This window comes from Protomyctophum bolini, assembly GCF_963924005.1.
Source record: "Protomyctophum bolini genome assembly, chromosome: 5".
Lineage (NCBI taxonomy): Eukaryota > Metazoa > Chordata > Actinopteri > Myctophiformes > Myctophidae > Protomyctophum > Protomyctophum bolini.
Window position 1 is genome coordinate 6,746,014 of NC_137866.1, and position 24,836 is coordinate 6,770,849.

Consider the following 24,836-nt stretch of genomic DNA (forward strand, 5'->3'; position numbering starts at 1 on the left):
TAAAGTAATCATAGGCTTTCTTGGGATAGCCTACTTTAGTTTTTTTTCAACCAAGGTTCATGTTTTAGGATGTTATTAGAGAAAAGTAAAAGATGAGTGTTATTTTTTTTTTCATTTGCTGCTTTCTTTCGTTTTAGGGATTTTAGCTGTTTATGACAGGGGATGGGGGCATTCGAGCATGGAGCTATATATATATATATATATATATATATATATATATATTTCTTTACGAAATATTATGGCGATTTATTTTTTTATTATTTACTAGTCCTGATAAACCCCAGGAAATTACATCTGGCCACAAAAAGAAAATCACAGGATCTACTGAATATGAAGGTAGCCTATACTGGGGGGAAGCCACACTATAGGCTCAATGTCAGTTTGACACATTCAGTAGATCTCGTGATCTTTTGTGGCCAGATGAAATTTCCTGGAGTTTATTAGGACTATAGTAAATAATTAAAAAATAAATCGACCCCTGTCAAAAACAGCCAAAATCCCTAAAACGAAAGAAAGCAGCAAATGAAAAATAAATAACTCACCTTTTAGTTTCTCTAATAACATCCTAAAACATGAACCTTGGTTGAAAAAATAAATAAAGTTGTCCTCTAAGCATCCTTTTCTTTCCAAACAATACTCAACTGAACACATTTAAACTTAGAAAAGTTAAACACTTTATTGGCATACCAAAGTGTGGCAATCATCATCAAGGCAAGGCAATACATGTATCAAATTAGTAATGACCATAATTCAGTCTTACTTTGGCCCTTAACATTTGATTAAAACGCTGCTTTTATTGGTAAATATGTTATTTACATGTAATAAGGAAAAGAGCCTACAGGAAAAGAAAAGGGCAAAATCGATTTCAAGTTTTAACATAGAATTATCTATTGAATTATTATTATAAGATGATCAAACATTACAAATAATAGCTCCTACATTGAAGATGATAAGGACATGTTATTGTGAAGACGGAATAGACTGGTTATGAACACATGGTTACATGCATGGGGTCTGCATTTTATGACCAGTGAAGTCATTAAAACCCATTGTGGGCAGGAACCCCTTTTGGTGTTAGCATTATGTCATGCTTTAGCTATTGAAAAATAGCAGATCTACAAGCTCATAGCGCGGCACTTGAGCTTGTAGGTCTGCTATTTTTGAAAAATCGAAGAACTCACCGACATAGAAACATGGCTTTTTCAGAAAACTGTCAGGATTTACAAGACATTTTTAGAATCTGATCTCAGGTCAAAGTGGGTTAATGCCAGCCATGACATCAAAGAGGTAACAACTATAGAACAGCAGTCATGGCCCTGCAATCAACGTTACATACGTTGACCTTTCATACAATCAACCATTATCTACAGGACAGTGGTTCCCATTTTTCCCCACTTAAGATTGTCCTTATATCTGACAAGGCTGAGATCCTCAACGCTCATGCACACGCATGCATTTCTCATTTAACCACTTACCCCTATACTTCCACAATGATGTTACATGTGGGGGTTAAGTTATGATTTCATGCAACATGTTTACTATGTAGGACTACCTCCAAGCCCTCCAAAATGGAGACCAGACCCCAGGTTGGGAACCACTGATCTAAACAGCGTAAGGGCACAAACACAGTCTCTCCTAAAAAAAAGTACAGTAATACCAGGCCAATTAAATGAACGATTGCGTAAAGGGGACACAACATGAATCAAAAGTGCATTGAAGTAACAGAATAAATTCAATGTGACAAGACAAAATTCCTGCATTGAAATGTGATGAAAGCTCCGGTATACAAGGAACAAACTCTTGACTGCTTCCTAAGGACTAAAACGTCTGTGATACTGATCACTTCACGACACTGCACACCTTAATATAACGTTACACCAAACGTTTCAAACATTCCCTGGCATTGCTTCAACATTTCCTGAGTCTGCTTAAGAGTGGTGACCATGGCTGAGATGAACCAGTTATCTAAAAGAGGAGGGGGGGGGGCGGGAGACTACATTGCATCCAGAAAGTATTCAAACCCCTTCACCTTTTTCATATTTTATGTCGCAGGGTGCAGCCTTATATGCAATAAATGTCTAAAGGATTTGGTCAGTTTGCCAAGACCCCAAAGGTTAATATTGTTTGACAGTGTCTGTAAATCAGCCATGATTTTTGTTCAACTCAATGTGTACATAGACGCATTCCAAAATGGAGTAGTTAGCAAGCCTTTGACATCCACTAGATTCCAACGTGTTTAGCAGCTCCCATAGCTGTGACTAAGTTTTGACCAATACAAAACACCTAATGGACTCTCAGTGAGGCGCACACACACACACACACACACACACACGTCGTGTTATAGTCGCAGTCAAAGTTCTTCAAATAATTACATAGTAAAGCGTCTGAATGCTTATTATGGCAATGTGATGATTCAGTGTCTTCTTTTTAATAAACGTGTCACTTTTATCATTATGGAAAATGTAGTGTGTACATTGACGAGGAAAAATGTAAACCATTTTAGAATAAGGCTGCATCATTTTTAGCTTTCGTAGCATGTTGGTTTACGACAGTTTCCCATTTCCAGCTGGGTCTGAATACTTTTAAAATGCACTGTAGGTACATTCCACTCATTCCAGGTCCATTGTTGTGTGTGTGTGTGTGTGTGTGTGTGTGTGTGTGTGTGTGTGTGTGTGTGTGTGTGTGCGTGCGTGCGTGTGTCCATCCGTGGTGTTCAAACCGTCTTGATTCAGCCATTACCCTGAAGTTAGGGTAAATGATCATCCCCTGAGGAGTGAGGTAGGTCCATGTGACGTGGTGGTGCTCATGACTTGATCTCCATCTGTGAGTGGAGTGCCTCTGCCTGGGATTTTAGGCAGCGAAATTCTCCTTGGATAAAATCAGTCAAGATCTTTCTCATTTCCATCTGGGGGATAAACATTCGAAAGGCAGGAAAGATTATTTGGCAAATTCATGTTTTTCCCCCCCCCCCCGACACGAAACACATTTTCCAGCCCCATGTTTACATGTTCGTCCATGCATTTTCACCTGGCTCTTGTCTTCGGCTCGGAGCGACTCAACGAGGTCTTTGACACTAAAAGGTTGCCCCACCAGCACTGTGATTCTCTGAAAGCAAAAAAAAGTACCGTCATTTGAAACAATGGGTCAGTCAAGACCTGAAATAAAAGTTGTGAAATGAATCTCAGCTTAACCCATTTTGACCTGGGAAAGATTTTACAAATGTCTTCTAAATCCTGACTGTTTTCTTGAAAAAGCTATGTTTCTATGGCAGTCGTTCTCAAACACTTTCATGTCACTTTTCACGATTCTTCAAAAAAAAAGCAGACCTACAAGCTCGTAGCGAGCCACTCGGTGGCGCGCTATGAGCTTGTAGATCTGCTATTTTTCAATAGCTAAACACCAAAGCTAAACACCAAGCATAACACCAAAAGCCGGGTTCCCGCCAAAAATGGGTTAATGGTGTCCTTACCTTTCCTGTTTGAGGAATGTACGGCTTCACATTAGGGAGTACATCACCCATACCTGAGACAACACATGAAACCGAGTATGTGGTTCAATAGTTCTCCATACAATATTACAGATAAGAGACGTATATCTTTCAGTTATCACTATTATTTTTATTGTAATTTTCATTAACTGGTTTTAAATGTATTTATATACGTTTTAAATTTAATAAACTGTGAGTGAGTACCTGTTTTTTTGTGCTATATTATACAAATCAAATTTGGTGCGTACCATGTGTACCATGTACTTTTTATACAGAGAAAACATAATGGATTCACAGCCCAATACATTTTACAATACTATTAAAAGTGTAAATCTAGTGTAAATCTAGTCTCGCACCTTCCTACCTACATGACTGCCTGCCTAAATATGTCCCAAACCGCCCCCCTAAGGTCTTCCACTGCTGGCCTGCTCGCTTTGCCAAAAAAAAAAAAGGCAACTAAAAAATACGGGGAAGCAGCTTTTTGCTTCTACGGGCCGACGGCATGGAACAAGCTCCAACTGTACCTTCGTCAGGCAGCCTCTGTAGACATTTTTAAAGCTCAGCTCAAGACCCACTTCTACAACATTGCTTTTAATTGATCTTTTATTTTTTATTTTTGTTATTCATGTCCTCACTGTATTGCATTACTGCTTGTTTTTTTAATGTTGTTGCCTTGCTTTTCTTTTATTCTCCATTTTTCTGTAAAGCACTTTGAGCTGCATTTCATGTCATGAAAGGTGCTATACAAATAAAGTTTTATTATTATTATTATTAATTTATTACATGTGGGGTCCAATAATTCTTCAATACAGTAGGTGTTCATCACAGGATGTGTACAGTAACTCACCAACATGCCAGAGGGGCAGTATAATGGGGTTTAGGGAGCACTCTGCTATTAGCCGGCCCACACCTGTAACACGGGAACACATTTATACAATTTTAACATTTTAACCACATTAACCCTGGTGTCCCTATGGCATGTTATTATCGGTAAAGAGTATACACAAATAATAATAAGCAGAAGTAGTACCATTCTACGTTATTAGAATATCACTCACCCCATTTTAACCGTATGAACTCGTACGGTGAAGTCATGTTCACTTTACCTGTTGAGAGAGAGCCAGAGTGGAGGTTACTTTTATAATGACAGCCGTGACATCAAAATAATTCAAATTAAAGCAAAGAAATGAGACAATGGCAGAATGAATACCTTCTGGAAAAATATGCACCCATTCCCCTTTATTTAACCTCTCCAGAATGAAGTCCATGCCTTTCTGGTAAACACCATCCCCTGGAAAAACAACATCATTATAAATATGTTCTAAACCTAAGAAAAAAATCACACCCGTGTGAACTGAGTGGTGCAACTCCCCCCTCCCCTTTTTGGCACAACAGCGCCCCTACTGGTACTCATAGTCATGCCACTGGTGCTCATAGTCACATAGGTAGGTTAACGTCACATAGGTGAGAACACGGACATTGCTGTTCCTTGGGGAGTGGTTGCACCACTCAAAAAAAATCATAACAAATAATCATAATTAACACTTCCATCCCTGGTTATTTCACAGACTCCAAAAGTATAATAGCTAATACTTCTTCGTCTTCGCACTGGCAATCAAAGAGAGACATTTTGGAGGTGAAGTCTTGAGACAACCTTCCACCCTGTCCAGTGGTTGTTGGCACAATATATTGCCACACAACTCAGAAGAATAGTAATGGTGGGGAACAGAAACTAAGACACATCGCCGCTGCGTGCACACTAACTTGTGCTAGAAATAGACACTCTTCTTTTTATTTATTTACAATTTGTTCGATCGATTATGTTTTATTTAATTGTTATCATTACTATAATTTCTCTTCCTTTTTTTTCTTTTGTTTTTGTCAACGGTGGTTGGTGCTGGGGTTTGGGGGTAGGATTTTTAAAAATGAGGCAAGGGGGCAAGCCACTGATTGCAGTTGGCAAAGAATCTGAATTCTGTTTTTGTGTGCATTTTCTTTGTATGCCTATCTGTCTGCCTTTCATCCGAAAATGAAATAAAAACGAATTTAAAAAAAAAGAATCAGACACTCACCTCTGCACACAGGAACACATTTACCACGGCTGAAGAACCGGGAGTTGAGCTCGTTGGTGAAGCAGATGTCAGAGGCAGCTGGGCTCCTGTCCAATCACAGTGAAGGTTGATCATCACGCATGGTCCATGCACTGAGATATTATTTATGAAGTAAATCATAGCTACAGGAGATCGATACGATTAAAAAAAAACGATAACCAACATGAATGAATGAATGAATGAATGACCAGCTCACCACCGCATTTTCCGGAAGTTCCATAATTGTCTGAGCCTTAGGACTCCTGCCACAAAGAAAATGGATTATATCACTACCCAAAGAAAAAGAACAAAAAAAGAAAAAGAGAGATTCGTATGTTTTTCTTGTGTTTGATCATTTATTATTTGGTGTAAAAAAATAATAATAATACTTTTGAATAAAAACAAAAAAAAGAGGATTTGGTTTGTGTGTGTGTGCTTACCCCAGATATGCGGATCGTCCATGCAGGACTCGTGATTGGACAGTGTGATAAGGGGTGTGTCTGCAGGGCGCTGATCAATGAGGTCCAACAGAACATCGTGGTTGTGAATGGTCAGGTAGTTCATGTACTCTACAAGGAAAGAGAGGGGAAAACCCTTAACCCATTCTGACCTGAGATCAGATTCATACGAGGTTTCCACTGGACACGCACTGGTCTGATGAACCCATTCTGACCTGAGATCAGATTCTAATAATGTCAGTCTGTTCTTCGATTTTTCAAAAATAGCAGACCTACAAGCTCGTAGCGCGCCACTCGGTGGCGCGCTATGAGCTTGTAGATCTGCTATTTTTCAATAGCTAAAGCATAACATAGTGCTAACACCAAAATGGACAGAATGGGTTAATTTAGTTTATCTCATTTAGACCCGAGTTAAAAACATTAACTTTGAAAGAACATATATTCAAAGATTTGCGCCACATTTTTACGGGTTTTTCAAAAATATCAGACCTACAAGCTCGTAGCACGCCATCAAAACATGATGAGAGAAAAATGAAGTGAGAAAAAGACAATACATAATGAATAGAAAGGAAAATACATTTCTAAATCAAAAACATAAAGTGTCCCGGAAAGGCCCGGAAAACCCGGAAGGGCTTGTCGAGTGGCCTTCCTAAATGCTACAATCAAGCATTGAATTAACCTGTCAATATATGGGGACTATATCTACAACTACAAAGTAACAGAATAGAGTAGACCCTCAGTTTGAATTTAATAATTTGTAAATCTGAGTGTACAATACAAAGCAACCAAGGGTCCATTAGGCTACATTTGTATGCCTGAAGATATAGAAGAAGCAAGCACTCAGTTGATTAGTTCACAGTAAGAGGGTGGACGGTTTCTTGTAGAAATAGTCTACAGTACATTTGTACGCCCTCAGAGAGATTAATTCATTTGACTGGATTTTACTGTGCAGTGTGTGTCATCATTGGTGTCCGAGAGAGTTGTGTGAATGTCTGCAACGAATGTAAACATGTCATCAAACTTACTGGTCCAAAAGTATGCGTAAGAGCCCACCATGCCCATGACCAGGGAGCTGGTGAGCCTCCAGGCCAAAGGGGGGCAGTGTGGGAATGGCCACTTCACCTCCAGAGGCATCACAACAACTACACGGTACTACATGCACAACATCAGCCTGACACACACACACACACACACAGAGTCACACACTTATGAAATACAGAGGAAAGATACATGCAGTTATATCCATAGCTAACCCATGTGGTAGCCTACATAAGGAAAATGTTTGTTTTATCAATTACCCCCAAAACACAGACTGTGATACTTTACAAGATTAAGTGGGGTAGAACCTGGAATTCAGTGATAATCACTGCACGCACCGCACGCACGCACGCACACACACACACACACACACACACACACACACACACACACACACATTTAGTGCAACAGCGAAACTCCAAAGAATTTATGCTTGGTTGAAAAACATTTCTGTCTTTCATTCATTTGGCTATCTCCTATAAAATTCATAATTTATTTTCTTGTGAATTAGTTTGCGATCACTTTACTCAGATGATGGCTTTTATAAACGTGTTAATAAATTGTGTAGTGTTTTGATCATGGCTCAGAACCAAATACTGTAAAAAAAGAAATAGCTCAGATTAGAACACTGGTCAATTTGTCTTCAACCCGCTCAAATTAACAAAATGATATAGTAAATTATAATCTGGTCAAAATATGTCGACACGTGAATGACGTGATCATCATCATTGCATCAATATCTTTGTATCTTACATAAGTCTAAAGTCAAAGCATGTCCATCTCACCTTCTCTTGACAGCTGATAGCTTAGCCAACATGTCGTATCGACCCCGGAACAGAAAGGCTTGCGAGTTGCGTTTTGAATTGAATTGTGGGAATGGTAGTTTTATGAATGGTCGATTTCTCTGATTTAAAAACCATAGCATTTATTAGTAAGATCCATTATGAACCAGCACAACCACCACAATAACGTGATGGCGAAGAGACTTTTTATAAACTGAAAATTATGAATAGTTTTTCCACGACCATTGAATTCATGGTAAAGAGGAAATGAGCAGAGTGAGTGACACGTCGTAGTATAAGTACCCGTTTCCAAGCAACAGCAAATAAACAAAAGCATGGCGGAAGACAAGGCAAGTGCAGGTTTGTATCTTATTTATAAAATATATAGGTCTATAACTCTATGGTTTGTATAGAATATTTTTGTTTGTTTGATGTTATGTTTCCAAGCTCTGCATGAGTGGCGTACGTGCATGGAAATATTTCCAAACTTAACTATTAACATACCGTAATAATCTGCAGCCCCGTTTGGAACATCATCACTCTTCAGCCACATAGCTTTTCTTTTCTTTTCTTTTTTTTCCAAATTTCACCATATTTAGCTGCTGCAGTTTGATGGCTTCATACTACAGTTTTGTTTGACACGTACTATCATCATCATATATATTTTTTGTTTACACATTATCTTTGCTAATAATATGTTGGATTCATGTTAATGTATATGTAATGTCACACAAAATCACTTATAGCGGCAACATTTGGCAGCCCCTAGTAACTCTGAGGACCATATAGGGTCTCTGAAGCCCTTGAGGACCCATACATGCCAGCTAAATCAGTACTGTGATGATGTCCCTAATCTATCCATCCACACACAGCCTTTCAACTTTAACATATTGCCCTTTATCTGTTTGTTCTGCGTGGGATCAGAGGCCGTAGTCCTTGAAGTCTACAAGAAGATCAATGGCGCTTTTCAAATATTCGACCACGAGTTAAACAAAACAGTGGATGTCAGGTGAGTTGATTATAGGTTTAATCTTACATTACTGGGACAAATTAGCCATTGGGCCAGGGGCCCTTGGCTCTCAGGGGCCCTTCAGGGAAATTGGTCCGTGCAGGTACTAGGTTTGACGCCCTGAAAAGGGCTCCTGGGGTCCTTCATTGGCTGTTAATTTTGTTAAATTTAGGTTAAAAAGATGATAAAACCACGGGAAAACATGAAAATGTTGCGCGCCTTCGTGGGGGTTAATCCGTCCCTGCTGCTACAAGTAGCCAACTATTGGCATGACTTTGGAGGGGCTATCTGTACTCCTTTGTACTTTGAGCTCGGTGTATCATGGATGTTTTATTTGCTGTTCTGTAATGTGAGACATGTTGTATTGAAGTGTAATTTTATGTCTGCCTCTTTGCCAGTTCCCACATGTAAAAGAGACACAGCTAGTCTCAATGTTTTTTTTACTGGTTAAATAGCCAAAAAAGAAATACCTGCCACAGACCTGACCCCTATTTTGGGACTTAGCCCCTTTTGGTGTTAGCATTATGTTATGCTTTAGTTATTGAAAAATAGCAGATCTACAAGCTCGTAGATCTGCTATTTCTGTTAAATCGAAGAAAGACTGACATAAAAACATAGCCTTTTCAGAAAACTGTCAGGATGTAGAAGACGTTTATTTTATACGAAGAAGTATGTCAATGTTATATTTGAAATTACGTGACTGCGGACCGTCAACAAACTGCGTAAACTGTGTATAATGTTAATGTGTGTGTGTTTTAGGGAGATTGGCACCATCATCCGTTCCCTGGGCCTCTTCCCCACTGAGGGGGAGCTCCATGACATAATTGCGGAGGTCAGAACAAGTGAAATGAATGAATGAACAAGCGGCCGGGTTTGAAGATTCAAACCCGCTTGTACTGTGTATCTGAAAATCATCTAGATATGTTGTAGACCAGTGGTTCCCAAACTGTGGTGCATGCGTGCACCCCTTGGGGTGCGCGAGCGCCTTCTAGGGGGTGTGCGACATGAAAAGGCTAATGGTTAGATTGTAAATATATTAAAATATTATGCAAATATATGGCAAGTATATGCAGAATATAGCCTATATGCTGCATATATATGCCATATTCAGGTTCATATATGTGGATAAATAGGAAATGTATACGTCTCTATATAGCAATATGCAATTTATATTTCCATGTGGGGGGGGGGTCAGGAGGTAACGGCCAAAAAGGTTTGGGAACCACTGTGACTTCTTTTTAGGATACATGGTGGCTGCAGGGGATTCTTTGAAGCCATGTTATGCAAGATTATATAGACAGTCAAGAGAGAGAGAGTTAAAGAAGATACATTTGAGGAACTCTCGCCAATTAGGAATAATGCATGGAGAAAAAAACTATCCCTCATCCTTTGCTCCCATTCCCATGTGTGTACCAGATGGAGGAGGAGGAGCCTACAGGATATATTCGCTTTGAGAAATTCGTCCCGGTCATGACCGGTGTGCTGATGGAGCGCAAGTATAAACAACACTCTTTCTTTAATAGCGATTATGTAAAGTTGTTTATGATAATGTGGCAGTGGCCAATGATACAGTACGTGTGTGTGTGTGTGTGTGTGTGTGTGTGTGTGTGTGTGTGTGTGTGTGTGTGTGTGTGTGTGTGTGTGTGTGTGTGTGTGTGTGTGTGCGTGCGTGCGTGCGTGCGTGCGTGTGTACATTCATGTGAGTTAGGTTCCGTCCCATCCCAGAGGAACTGCTGCTCCAGGCATTTGAGGTGAGAGTGAGACCTGATACTGGGCCTGTATACAGTTGCAGATCTCCACTATACACTTCAGACCTGATACTGGGCCTGTATACAGTTGCAGATCTCCACTATACTGGGCCTGTATACAGTTGCAGATCTCCACTATACACTTCAGAGGGCAAAGGCTTTGCTATGTTGACTATTCTATTAGATATACTGTAAAGACTTTAGGGTTTAGGGCCCAAAAGGCTTGCAGGGCCTAAACTTTAGGCCCTACAAGCCATGCGCCAGTACATTTCAAGCACAGCTCAATACAAGAACTGTTAACTGACACCATAAAGCATTACACTTGTTTACAATAGGGTCCACCATTTTCAATTCATCAGAACATTTAGCCAAAAACAGGAAATAATCATACAAGGAGGTATAAAGGGAAAAAACATATACAGTAAGGGGGAAAAGGGGTGGGTGGTCTTAATGACTGTTGGTAGGGCGTTACACATTTTGGCACAAGGAGCGAAATTAATTTAGTCCCTTGTTTATGCCAAATCTGGGTTAACTGTAATGTTGCCTTCTTTTTGGCGGAATGGATGTTATCAGCTTTTGGCTATGGGGCTCTGGGGAAAAACAGGTTATGAGCAAAATATAATACTTAATACTATACACAATTAACTGCCTTCATATAACAAAACAGCTGACATATTCCCAGGTTATGGACCAGCAGAAAAAAGGACACTTACAACCGGATGAGCTGACAAAGTACATGACGCAGGAAGGTAAGCAAGGATCCGGCGTGCCGCCCCGCGTCCGAAACGTTTGAGAAATGACAGAGTTATCATGTGCGGTCCCTGTACTGTACTGTACTGTACTGTACTGTACTGTACTGTACTGTACTGTACTGTACTGTACTGTACTGTACTGGCACACCCGAAATCATCACAGTTAATACGTGCGTGTGTGTTTGTGTGTGTGTGTTAGGTTGCGCACAGGTGGTGAAAAACAACCATGCTGTTTTTGTGCTCAGACCCTGCACCCAGCCACCCAGACACCCACCCACCCACATACATAGCTCCGTAAGGGAGTGGTTGCACCACTCAAAAATAATAAAAAAAACACTAATCTTCACCCAGGTGAGCCCTTCACTCAGGAAGAACTGGAGGAGATGCTGTCAGCCGCTGTTGACCCAGAGAAGAATGTTGTTTACTACAAAGATTTTGTCAGCATGATGACCATTGATTTTGATAAATAGATAATATAGCCATTTGTGTGTACACTGTGGTACAGTACAGCAGGTGACAGCCACTGGCCATGATGTACATTTGTATTACTATTTTGTATTAAGCGTACGAAGCGTATGAAACACGGCATTTGAGGATTAGGATTATGTTCCTTCCTAATACTGATTTCTGTCCACTGAGCCGATCTACTGTAAATGTCAATTGGTGACAACAGAACCCGTCCCCCCCCCCTGGCCAAGACTCAGTTTTACTCTCAAGAAGAAGACATGAATCAACTAAAAACTGTGAGACAGGAATTTAATGAAAAATGAAAATAGCTCATGTACAAGCTCATAACGCATTGTGCTGCAACGCGTGAGTTTGTATAGACCCATTCCAGCAAAGAGATTTGTTATGCAGAGGGAAGAAATTAGTGGGAATTTTATTTTGTGCCTGCACACTGCCATCTTAAAGGTTTTATCATCGAAGCAACATTTCAGTCAAGCCTTCATCCTGACCGAAATATTGCTTATATTATAATACAATAGATAATACAATCTATGTGACAACCAGGTATAGTCTGGTGACCACCGGAGAGACGGGTGAAATGTAGACGCCCCCCCCCCCCCCCCCCCCCCGGGAGCAGTATGGGTTAGCGCCCCAGCCTGCATCCTCCGTGAGGAGGTGAGCAGTATGGGTTAGCGCCCCAGCCTGCATCCTCCGTGAGGAGGTGAGCAGTATGGGTTAGCGCCCCAGCCTGTGTCCTCCGTGAGGAGGAAGCCCAGAAACTTTAGCTTTAGGAGGGCCATTCGAGCCGCAAGTTAATGCGTTTGTTTGTTTGTAAATGTTTTTGTTCTGTTCTCTTTTTTAATGTTTTCTTGTTTGTTATGTATATTCACATTAGTATTTTGGAATATATTGTGATAAGGATAGGCACTAATAAGCTATAAGCTTCCGCCTATGCCTTTTCGATCACCTTAAAATAACTGTTTAATTTGTAATGTCTCTTTGAAAAAGGAAAGAATATCGAATTAAACTATTCAATGAATGTGCGGGTTCCTTCCTTTATTGTTGGAATTGCTGCTTTGTCTACGCACCTGATTTTAACCCCTTTTACTATAATCTAGGTGTGCGAAAGCCTTTTTACACAATATTATTTTATGCCTTAACTGTATTTCTTGATGTTTGTTTTCTATAAATGAAAGACTTTCACATTGTATTATCCAAGTGTATTTTCAAATACCGTATTTAAACCCATTCTGTACGGGAACCCCTTTTGGTGTTTCAAGCATTATGTTATACTTTAGCTATTGAAAAATAGCAGATCTACAAGCTCATATAGCGCGCCACCGAGTGCCGCGCTATGAACTTGTAGGTCTGCTATTTTTGAAATATCGTAAAAATGTGGCGCAAATCTTTTAATAGATATTCTTTCAAAGACAATGTTTTTAAGTCAGGTCTAAATGGATTAAATTGTTGGGACTCTTAAGAACTGCTATACTCTTATTCATTTTAAGAATCAAGAGGGGTTTATTTGTCACAATATCCCTCATTCCTACTTGTACAAAGAGGTAAATAAGTTTTGGAAAGAGTTTTATTCAAACAAGTTTATAAAATCAATTCAGTCCAAGATATTATTTTGTAAAGTCCGACAGAGGTTGTAAAGAACCTATGTACATAATTTATATTCTCAGTAAACATGACTGTTAATTTACAGACATTAAATATTTTACAACTGTTGAAAGGCTCATCTTCAGCGAAGATAATTCATAAACATCAATAGGTTGCATTCATCCATATCCGTTGTACATTGATAATACAGACAGAAAACAAGCGAAGATAACTGAGATCTTGTCAGTAGATTAAAATGTACATCCTTCAGTTAAAACCTTTCGAAAATAAATAATTCACATTAATTAAACCAAGCTATGACAGTGCTATGAACTATGAAGGCATTGCACGTGCAACAAACTGGGTTCTGTTACAATGCTCTCAAACTGGCTCCAAATGCTGACGTACTGTATCTGAGCACCGTCAAAAACCTTTCACCATCCTGCAATGTGACTCAAGAGAACATAAAATACTTAATAGGCAAATAGTTTTGTGTATATAGCCAGACGATCAGCGATATCTGCGTACAGTTACGTGTACAGTTATGTTTGGTGACATCTAAACTTAATGTAGTGGCTATAGAACAGTGGAGAGAACGGGAATGGGCCTATAGGCCTACTGCTTTGGAAAGCAATCCTGTCATTTCCCCAACAATGAAGGACTGCCCTAGAGTAGAGACAGCAATACGTTCAGTTTTACATTTGTGAATTGTTTAACCCATTCTGACCTGAGATCAGATTCTAAAAGTGTCTTCTAAATCCTGACAGAAAAAGCTATGTTTCTATGTCAATAGCTAAAGCATAACATCATGCTAACACCAAAAGGGGATCCCCGCCCCAAAATGGGTTTTAAATCCAGATTTATTCCCTACAATTAATTCAGATGTCACCAGATATAGGCGGAGATTCGTCTAGCCACACAAAGACTAACAAATGGATACACCTCGGGAAAAGGACATCCTTTCACTGAAACTGTGTACAAATGAAACTAAATTATTTGGTTACATTTGTACACTCTCAGAGTCAAATGAACACATGATTTTATCAGTGTGTCAACACTTTGGCATATTCTTCTTCTCTGCTGGCTGCTCATGACAGATAGTGATAACCAGTTAGATCACCAGCCGGGGGCAAGCCAGTCCAATCCCTTTAAAGCCACCTCAAATCCCAGGAAACAGGCCTGAGAGAGAGAGAGAGAGAGAGAGAGAGAGAGAGAGAGATATCACATTAATCCTATTTTGGGCATGTGATTACAGCTTTCAAATATTTTCAAAATGTATCACAAATTTCAGCCGCTCATTGTGCAGATGAATCAAGGGTGGATGATGGCGCTGTCAGGCTATGATTGATTGTCATACATACGTTATCATGCTTTACATGCTGTAAGAGGAATGTAAAATGTTACCGCATTGGCAGGGAAAGCTCGAAGAAAGACAGCATTAAATCCTTTATAAAGAGCTCTGGGTCCTTCCTCTCTAAGCAGCGTTCGTAACACGTCCATAAGACCTCTATACTTCCCATCTGCAGCTACACACACACACACACACACACACACACACACACACACACCCACACACACACACACACACACACACACACACACACACACACACACACGACAATGACAAAGAAAATAAAACAGACATTTCAATGACTAGTTCTCTCATTGTACTGTGCAGACTATTGCAGGCTTTCAACACTAGAGTGCAGCACTATGCTACTTTCTTTTTCTATTTTTAGTTTGTTAGTTTGATTCAATCTGTTTCTCTTTTCATCCAAGGTTGTGCTCACTTTTGGTTGTTAAGCTGGTTGTACCACTTTTGCCAGAAGATCTGGTGGTAAAACACAAAACAGATACTTTTAACATCTGGACTTGAACTACAGTATAAGCAATTCATGTGACACGTGTACGGTGTACTTTCCATGTCCCCAACAATTTACTATATTTTATTACTTAAGACCTTTTCACACAGGCTCTGAGGAGTTTTATGTGTGTTTGTTTCATGAAATGGTTTTCATCATCCTCTTGGGGGGGATACTATAAAGCATAGAACATCGTGGATAAAAATCACAGGGGTCTGAATTTTACTTTTGGTGCATGAACATTAATCATTTTTTTTACACTCTTAAGAGTCGCTGTGCAGTCAAGGCTTTCAAAGAGTCTTGACCGTCCCACTGTCTGACCTGTCTGGTAGTTGGACTTGAGGACATCGGGAGGCAGCGCGATCGTCCAGTTCAAGATCCCTGCTATGCCGCCGGCCAGGAGAATCTTGGGAGTGCTGAGCTGTGAGACACTGACACAAAGACATGCACACTATGACAATGACGTCCTCAGTGTCAAGGTTATAATAGTTAACTAACTAAAAAACGAAAACTAGAATTACTGTAACAAAACATTTTAGTTAACTGAAACTAATAGAAAAAAAATCGATAACTAAAATGAAACTGTATTGTGTGTCCTCAAAACGAACTAAAACTAACTGAAATTATAGACAAAATACCCTTAGTTTTAGTTTTTATCAATATTTATATGCCTTTCGGATATTTATAATATAATCATTTTTTATTCATTCGATTCATTTCCTCATTTCTCCAACAGGTTTTACGGCAGTTTTCAGCACCGTACGGCAGCATGTAGCCACGCTAACCCTAAACCAAAGTACGGAAAAAACTAAAACTAAACTATAACTAGACTAAAACTAAGCATTTTCACCAAAATAAAAACGAAATAAAAACTAGCAAACCCACTCTAAAAACTAACTAAAACTAACTGAATTAGAAAAGAATATGTCAAAACTAACAAAAACTAAACTATAATGAAAAAAAACTAAACTATTATAACCTTGCTCAGTGTTACTGGTCCATTTGGCTTTATTGGACCTTGTAGATCGTAACTTCGGAATTGAGTTATTTCACAATTACAACAGTAACTGACTGACCTTTGGCCCTCAGGCGTCAGGAACTTCTTGAGGGATTCATAGGTGAGGAAGTACAGACCATTAGAAGGCACGTCTGTAAGAGACAGACAGTAAAGAGACAGAGACAGACGGTCAGACAGTATTTGAGTAGAGAATCTACAAGCATAATACTGTACACGTACAGTACACATTATTTTCACCTTACTTTTTCATACTTTTTAGTTTTTAATTAAGTTCATTGCATAATTCTGTTAAAGCACAATTAAACGTTGGTGCATGGAGGTTTGTGTTTGTGTCGTTCAGAAGGAAGAAAGTTAGCACACCGATCTTAACCCATTCAGGCCTGACGTCGAAATAAAAAAAAGCGTTCACTCTGAAAGAATATATATTCAATGATTTGTGCCGCATTTTTATGATTTTTCAAAAATAGCAGACCTACAAGCTCGTAGCGCGCCACTCGGTGGCGCGCTATGAGCTTGCAGATCTGCTATTTTTCAATAGCTAAAGTATAACATAATGCTTAGTTAAAACACCAACAGGGGGTTTAAGCTCCCATGCTCTTTATATTACTAAATAAGATACAGAGAATTGATTTGAGTTGTGTAGTTACCATGCCATGATATGTAGCTCCAAAAACCGCAGATATACATATTCAATAGTCGCTCGGATCAGACTTTTGGTACACAAAATTAAGTTTGTTTACACAAATTAAGTTGAGTTAAGTTTAATGCTTATATCTTCAACTTTGCTTTTGATCTTCTTTGAGAGGTTTATTGCATAACGAATTTCAACATGCCCTTTATTACTTTGTGATAATTTTATTGTTGACAATAAAGTGGAACCTTGAACTTTGAATGAATTAAGCAAAGCCGATTCCACAAAACCTGGTTCAATCTGCTTTAATATATAAAAAAAAGGTACTACTGCTGTTTCTTACACACGCAATGACAAGCACAGTGATTTGGTCTTTGGTCAGAAGACATCTTGTCAATATGTAGAGTTACATCATGGCATGGTAACTAGTAGTTACTAACTACACAAGCAACAAAGAAGCCTTTGATTCTCTCCCTTTCTCTCATACACACTCTCTCACACACACACACACACACACACACACACACACACACACACACACACACACACACACACACACACACACACACACACACACACACACACACACACACACACACACACACACACACACACACACACACACACACACACACACACACACACAGATCTGTTACCTCTAATAAGAGTGAGTATAGTCCCTTTGTAGACACTACGGATCCCCTGCTCCTTATACAGCCTTATAGCACAGTCTAGTGGACCTGCATACTTTGACTGACCGCTACTGCCCTGCACCTATAACACACACACACACACACACACACACACACACACACACACACACACACACACACACACACACACACACACACACACACACACAAAAGTTTAAAAACTTTTTGATCAGGACATCATTACTGGAATGTGTTCATTGGATGGGAAATGAGACTGACACACGCACGCACGCACGCACGCATGCACGCACGCGCTCGTGCGCGCGCACACACACACACACACACACACACACACACACACACACACACACACACACACACACACACACACACACAGACACACACCTGCAACAAGCACTTGATCCTCTCTCCTGGAGCCACTATCACTGTAGTGAAGACCCCTCCCAGACAGCCAGACAGGAAGATCTGGACATGTCTGAATAGAATAGACGATATAGAATATGATATCACCGTTATCATGAATCTATACATGCAAAGACAACAAACATACTGTCAAATGGAATACTGTCTCACAGGATATGTTGTTGTCAAATACAGTATATCCTTAATGTTTATGCTTGACATAAAGGAGTCACATAAAGCCCCACATGTACCTTTGCTTTAATACACGATTGGAATTTGGATACCATGAAGCGCTTTCATTTAATTGAATAGAATTATTATTTGGGAAGGAAGAATGCCTTCATCATTCTTTCTTTCTTTTTGAAGAGATGACAGGCGCGTAGCGTAATATTGACTGCGCAAATTAGCATGTGGTTTAGCGCAACTCCGGGCCGATAGGTGAGAGCGGTTTTGCCGACTTGCTAATGGGGGACCATTTAAAACAAAGGCTTGCCGTGGTTCACTACCAACAGAAATGTGCATGCGCAGGGGTGAAGGGCTGCCGAAAGTATAATGGCTATCTTTGTTGTTTTTCCTCTGCCGTTTCTCAGAAGTTAGACCGGGCCATGCAGCTCTAAATAGAACCGGGCCATGGCCCGGGTGACCCAGTGGAGAATACACCTCTGGACGCAGAGACGGTCAAACGACAAGGGTGGCAAGAGGAACAAGAGGAGAGGTGGAGAGAGGGAGAGGTGTTGAATGGGCGTGTTGTTTAAAACAAAGGCTTGCCGTGGTTCACTACCAACAGAAATGTGCATGCGCAGGGGTGAAGGGCTGCCGAAAGTATATAGGCTATCTTTGTTGTTTTTCCTCTGCCGTTTCTCAGAAGTTAGACCGGGCCATGCAGCTCTAAATAGAACCGGGCCATGGCCCGGGTGACCCAGTGGAGAATACACCTCTGGACGCAGAGACGGTCAAACGACAAGGGTGGCATGAGGAACAAGAGGAGAGGTGGAGAGAGAGAGAGGTGTTGAATGGGCGTGTTGTTTAAGAGCGGGCGTGGAGGATAGAAGCCAATGACAGCTGAGGAGAGGACTGCAGAGAGACATATTTTTAGAGCTCAGATTCCAACACTTTGTGCTAAGGAGTGATTTATAGCGATGATGAAAGCTAAAGCCAAGCAAATATACATGGGAATATAGTGCGTGCATGCGTGTGCGCACGTGTGTGTGTGTGTGTGTGTGTGTGTGTGTGTGTGTGTGTGTGTGTGTGTGTGTGTGTGTGCACGTGAGAGAACAAAAGGTGAGATAAAGAGAGGCTGGAAGGGTCAGACTGTGTCGATAGACCTGTGCAAGAACACACACATGAATCATTGTAATGTACTGACGTGGGAGGTTTGCTGGGGTCTGGCTGTTGAAGCTGTTTTCCCAGACCAAAGCCAAAGAAACTGATGGCCATCATAGGAGCCACACCGGCCAGGGGAGCCCCCATGCCCTTGTACAGACCAAGGACACCCTGCGCACGCACGCACAGTCGCACACACACACACACACACACACACACACACACACACACACACACACACACACACACACACACACACACACACACACACACACACACACACACACACACACACACATTAAAAAGGTACTTTTACTTCTTGAAGTACAATTCTTACAGAAGTTTGAGCTGTGGGACACTAACTAATTTTGTAATCAGAGTAGTAGTACTAGCACTAGCGTGTGTGCGTGCGTGCGTGTGTGTGCGTGTGTGTGTGTGTGTGTGTGTGTGTGCGTGTGTGTGCGTGTGTGTGCGCGTGTGCGTGTGTGTGTGTGTGCTTTCTGTACCCGTGATCTGTATCCTGAAGCACTTGTTGTAGAGTTTTTCAAGTTTGCGCATCCACTATTGTTTGTGTTGAAGAATGTCTTGTAAAATGTGAATGCAAATAAAGATGTTAAATGTGTGTGTGTGTGTGTGTGTGTGTGTGTGTGTGTGTGTGTGTGTGTGTGTACAGTCACGCTCACCTCTTTAGAGACTGTCTTGCGGAAGCAGTCGTATGCTCCCGTGTAGAGTACATTCTGACTACAGGAGGCTCTAGGCTGAGTCTGCAACCTTACCTGGAAAGCATGGGATTATCAATAATAATTATTGAAACACACTAATCTGACGTGCACAATAACCCGACATGTGCATTGTACATGCTTTGGGGGGAGGGGCAGCAGTACTGAACAGTGCTGCGTGATAACAAGGGAAACTCCCTCTGGTGTCTGTTTCTCTGGTTTACTGATATGGAAGAACAGTTGTCCTCATGAACCTATATATGTGTGAGCCTTTTTTTCTTTTCAAGGCTAAAGCTCTGTCTCCTCCCAGACCGAAATCATTTGCCGTCAATAGTAAAGACTAAACAAAAAAGGTCAAAAAGCAGACACTATACAGACGATCAATCACTAGTCATGACATGCAGAAAGTCTTTTGCAGCATAGTCAATAATGAGTTATTTGATTGGATTGGAATCCACGCACGACTACAACATGGAACCCAGTGTTGGGTTAGCAGTGGCTAGTCTGGCTACTATAACAGGCAGAGGGAAATCAGTGCAGGGAACAGTATGTTATAATATGTGAACTATAAATAGATTCTAAATAGATCGTTGGACACCCTACATTCCACACTTTTCTCTGGCTCTCTTTTAACTTATACATATCGACTTGGATAGAATCAATGTCCTTTTGGTATGTTCTTATCGGCTGGATAGTGTTAAAGCTGAGTCTTGAATTAACAGTGTCCTGCTGGCAGTGCAGTGTTCTGTATCATTCAGGAGTGCCATACGCTCTCCAGACTCCACCTGTCACCGGACACTGGCCCCCCCTCTTAACACCTTCCGTTTCTAAGAATTTTATTCCCTGCTCGCTCCCTCATTTCTCTGTCTCTAATGTTGGCAGAAAGGGATGCTGCTGGTTAAAGGGGGCATTCCACTCATTTTCAACATTTTACTATGTCATTAATTAATATACCTCACAGCTGTTGTGTGTGTTTTTATTTTGTTTCCACACAACAGCTCTAAGGTATATTAATGACATAGTAAAATGTTGAAAATCTGTGGTATTCCCACCCATTTAGACCCAAGTCAAAAACATTCACTTTGAAAGAATATATATTCAAAGATTTGCGACACATTTTTACAAATTTTCAAAAATAGCAGACCTATACAAGCTTGTAGCGCGCCACTCAGTGGCGCGCTATGAGCTTGTAGATCTGCTATTTATCAATAGCAATAATGTATCAAAAACATAATGTTTAAAACACCAAAAGGGGTTCCCACCCAAAATGGGTTAAGTGGTACAGTGGCTATAGCACTGTTGCCTGTCAGAAAAGACCCTGACTGGTGCATTCCTGTGTATCGTTGTGTTCATTGTGTTAATGTTCTGGAAGGAGGTAGGGCCCGCACACCATTCTTTTGATAAAGAATGTATTGAATTAACAAATGACAATGTTTCGATCTTGACAGATCTTCGTCAGGTCAGTATCAGATAATCAGACGCTGCAGACGCATTCTACCGTCATATTCTACCTGTGGGTCATGTGTGGTCCAGTTTCCTCCCACACCAGAACACATTAAGAGACATAGCCTACTCGAGTCCCGACATTGCCCTTGAGCAAGGCACTAGCCTGCTCAGTGGCAGAGTGGCATGCTCTATTTAAGATGGGCATGACATTTCCTGAACAACATAAAATGCAAGTAAAATAAGTAGGCCTATATATATGACACCTGTTACCGCTGTAGAATACAATACATCCCACAACCATTATAGACTGCAACAGCTATACAGCCCTGCTATCTAGCTTTATTTGGCTCATCAACTGGCTGTCAGACAGAACAGCACTTGAAACATGCAGCCTACTTCCGACTTCAAGATGGTTTTACACTAATCCCTTCAACTAATCACAGTGTTGAGCAGAGTGTACGATATAGGACCTCGTAGAAAGAAAGAAAGAAAGAAAGAAAGAAGCCACAGTATCATATAACTAAATTGTCATTGCCATTTGCATGATTACCAAAATGGATCAAACTGATCCACGTTTTGAGAATCGGTCACCTTGATAGTGTCAAGTGGGTGCCCAGCGAAAAGAAGGCAGGCTCCGGCGACTCCTCCAGCCACGAAGTTCTTGAGTGAAGAGACCTTTTTATTGACGGGCTCCCCGTCTCCCATTCTCTCCTCCTCCTCCCTGCCTCACATGTAGTCAGCCGGCCGGCCAGTCTGCTGCTGCTGCCTGGGACGGGACGCCGGTGCTCAACTCAAGCAGACCATATTATACAACTTCAATTTACTACAACCCAGTCCATGATACGTCATCTGACTGCTCCTCCCGAAGAGTTGTTTATCACAGCGTGACGACACACACCACCGCCGGACTTTGCCTTCGTTGAACTCAGTCTCTTATGACTCGATCTTCTCTTCTCTTCTCTTCCTTTCGGTGCCATCTGGTGCATCAAAGAAGCTACAGCAGTATTGCCCGGCCTGGTCCAGTGCTCTCGCTAATTTAAGGAACCATTTATTTATTTAGTTATTTATATAGCCTACGTATTATTTTTGGATGAACAATGTCCATGTGGCATGTATACAACAGAGTCTTGCCTTGATCCACTGTCCAGGGTGCTGAATTAAACGTTATACACGTCGACATTCATTTCTGAAACTGAAATTGTCTGACTGAATACATCATCATATACACATCATGTACAAATTTGTGTTTTGTGACTCAAAAGTAACATTGGTTAGTTTAAGGATCAATATACAGTTAAAACTGCTGCGCTGCTCGACCGATTTTGCGGCAAAGTCAGAAGAACAAATTAGTCATCGGCAGCATAATCTGATAATCTTCTGTTCCACACACACTCCAGTCCAGGTGGAGGCGGTATCGCATAGGCCCTATATAAACAGGTCTGTCAACCAACTAATAAACTAATAAACCCCAAAGAAGAAGCAGAAAAACAGTGCCCAAACTTTTGAGCAAGTGGTTGTGTGAGTAATATTAAAGTATTTATATTTGTGCACTGGCACTGCATACGTTCTGTGTGTGTGTGTGTGTGTGTGTGTGTGTGTGTGTGTGTGTGTGTGTGTGTGTGTGTGTGTGTGTGTGTGTGTGTGTGTGTGTGTGTGTGTGTGTGTGTGTGTGTGTGTGTGTGTGTGTGTGTGTGTGTGTGTGTGTGTGTGTGTGTGTGTGTGTGTGTGTGTGTGTGTGTGTGTGTGTGTGTGTGTGTGTGAGCCGGCGGCTGGCTGCCACACACAGAGCCAGTTGGTCGTTACCTCTTGTTACCAGAAGTTTGCAGGTTCTGTGTCAGCTTAATGTGTATTATGCTACCATGTATCTATTGTACTGGTGTGTTCAGAGCCAGTTACTACAGTCATTGTCTCTGGTTTATACCACACCACAGATCAGCAGGATGGCAGGAGAGAGCCAGACCAGTATAATAACATAGTGGCTGGATCAACAATGCCTTCCATACAATATTACTCTTTGTTTATGTATGTTTTCTTTGTTTTCTCCTCAGCATTATCACAAAATGAAGCTTGTATCTGCAAAAGTAAACATTTCAAGAAAGAAGTTCCTAATCATAAAAATAGAAATATAAAACTGCTCACATTTTTATGTTGAGCCCAAGGCCATGACCGATGATTGGAGTAATTACCTTTTGTTGTTTGTACCAGTATAATGAAATGCTGTGAAATCTTGCATAGTGTTTATGTATTTCATTGTTACTGTTGGTTTCACAGGCATGTTCAATATAGCATACATTTACTGATCATTTGTTTGTGTGCACACCAAGGTACCTCAACCTGGAATATGTACAAATTCCTCACACTGCTGTTCCAATGGGGTCACAGACAGTACAGAATTGGAAGTGTCAGTTCCACGCGTCTTTTTCATCGGATGGTGAAGGATCAGAAAAAGCTTCCCATACGTTAATTGGGTATCTCTCTCACACAAACATTTCAGGTTGAATTTGTTAAGTCTTACTTTGATACACCATTCCTCTTCTCTCTCTCCTAGACCTTGTGAAAGATGTGTTGGTGAAAAGAGAGCGTCACATCTTTAAGCAGGTGTGTACTGAGCTACAATACAGGTTCATGAGCTGCTAAAAGTGTGTTGGTTTCAGACAGTGCAAGCCAAGGATGAACGCACAAGTCACAATTTATCATCCAACAAACCGATGCCAGATGTTTTGGTCTAATTCTGATTTTGGAGAGTCCCAGACTTTAATTTTTATTTTTTTTATCACACCTGTGTGAAATAAAAAGTAAACTTTATTTCACTTGCAGTAAGCCTTACTCAAAAAGCAACAAAAGTTGGATAACATCTGAACTGACAACAATAAAATGAAACATTGTGGGTCAATAATTAACAGGCCTAAAAATGTACCCCACCCCTGCTAAACATTGACTAAATGAAGTGGTTATCATACCACACATCAAGAACAATGAGTTTGCAATGGCCATTATTTACCAAGCATTATTTTCAAGAAAGGAGGGTAGTCAAAGAATGTAAGCACTAGCTTTCAGATGACCAGGCAAGGATTCATATAACAAACTATGATATGGATTGATGCAAATAATTATTCAGAATGATTTGTCTTTATAGAGCTGTATTTATTGCTGCTACAATTGTGGTGCTGGTGATATAACTTTTCACTCTGCAAGAGAGATGGGATGAATTTAGAAAGGGTTAATCTTCGCCATAGACTATCTGGCACTGCCCTCTTGTGGACAAGTCATGTAATGACCTGCAAACGGGTCAGTTTTGCAAAGTTTGGATTACTAGACCTGTGACTTTTGGGCACTGGCCTACTTGGG

General features: G+C 40.6%; 3 protein-coding genes across 7 annotated transcripts; 1 reads left to right on the forward strand and 2 right to left on the reverse strand.

Annotated features, from left to right (window-relative positions):
* Positions 1 to 650: 650 nt before the first annotated feature.
* On the reverse strand, positions 651 to 7,886 carry tafazzin (tafazzin, phospholipid-lysophospholipid transacylase). Of its 2 annotated transcripts, XM_080764906.1 has the most exons (11): positions 7,859 to 7,886; positions 7,061 to 7,206; positions 6,018 to 6,146; positions 5,795 to 5,840; positions 5,560 to 5,645; positions 4,698 to 4,778; positions 4,546 to 4,593; positions 4,335 to 4,397; positions 3,470 to 3,522; positions 3,028 to 3,105; positions 651 to 2,905 (listed from the first exon to the last, which is right to left on the reverse strand). In XM_080764906.1, exons 2-11 carry the CDS (start codon positions 7,167 to 7,169, stop codon positions 2,804 to 2,806), a joined length of 795 nt encoding a protein of 264 aa, XP_080621032.1. In that variant the 5' UTR covers positions 7,170 to 7,206; positions 7,859 to 7,886; the 3' UTR covers positions 651 to 2,803. The 2 variants fall into 2 exon arrangements, with proteins under 2 accessions (XP_080621032.1, XP_080621033.1); XM_080764907.1 differs by lacking the exons at positions 4,335 to 4,397; positions 4,546 to 4,593.
* Positions 7,887 to 8,190: 304 nt separating this feature from the next.
* drc8 (dynein regulatory complex subunit 8) lies at positions 8,191 to 11,834 on the forward strand (the record flags this gene model as incomplete). Its single annotated transcript, XM_080764696.1, has 7 exons — positions 8,191 to 8,215; positions 8,780 to 8,864; positions 9,624 to 9,696; positions 10,281 to 10,360; positions 10,573 to 10,615; positions 11,295 to 11,361; positions 11,716 to 11,834. The coding sequence occupies 7 exons, from the start codon at positions 8,191 to 8,193 to the stop codon at positions 11,832 to 11,834; spliced, it is 492 nt and encodes a 163-aa protein (XP_080620822.1).
* Positions 11,835 to 14,199: 2,365 nt separating this feature from the next.
* LOC308315667 (mitochondrial carnitine/acylcarnitine carrier protein-like) lies at positions 14,200 to 22,418 on the reverse strand. 4 transcript variants are annotated; one of them, XR_013964063.1, is made up of 10 exons: positions 22,080 to 22,418; positions 20,007 to 20,099; positions 19,367 to 19,494; positions 17,983 to 18,073; positions 17,581 to 17,698; positions 16,352 to 16,424; positions 15,535 to 15,706; positions 15,204 to 15,244; positions 14,818 to 14,939; positions 14,200 to 14,592 (listed from the first exon to the last, which is right to left on the reverse strand). XR_013964063.1 is itself a non-coding variant. In XM_080763768.1 (9 exons), the coding sequence occupies exons 1-9, from the start codon at positions 22,191 to 22,193 to the stop codon at positions 14,530 to 14,532; spliced, it is 912 nt and encodes a 303-aa protein (XP_080619894.1). In that variant the 5' UTR covers positions 22,194 to 22,413; the 3' UTR covers positions 14,200 to 14,529. The 4 variants fall into 4 exon arrangements, 3 of the variants coding, with proteins under 3 accessions (XP_080619894.1, XP_080619896.1, XP_080619895.1); XM_080763768.1 differs by lacking the exon at positions 15,204 to 15,244 and having other exon boundaries at positions 15,597 to 15,706; positions 22,080 to 22,413; XM_080763769.1 differs by lacking the exon at positions 14,200 to 14,592 and having other exon boundaries at positions 14,817 to 14,939; positions 15,597 to 15,706; positions 22,080 to 22,415.
* Positions 22,419 to 24,836: the final 2,418 nt, after the last annotated feature.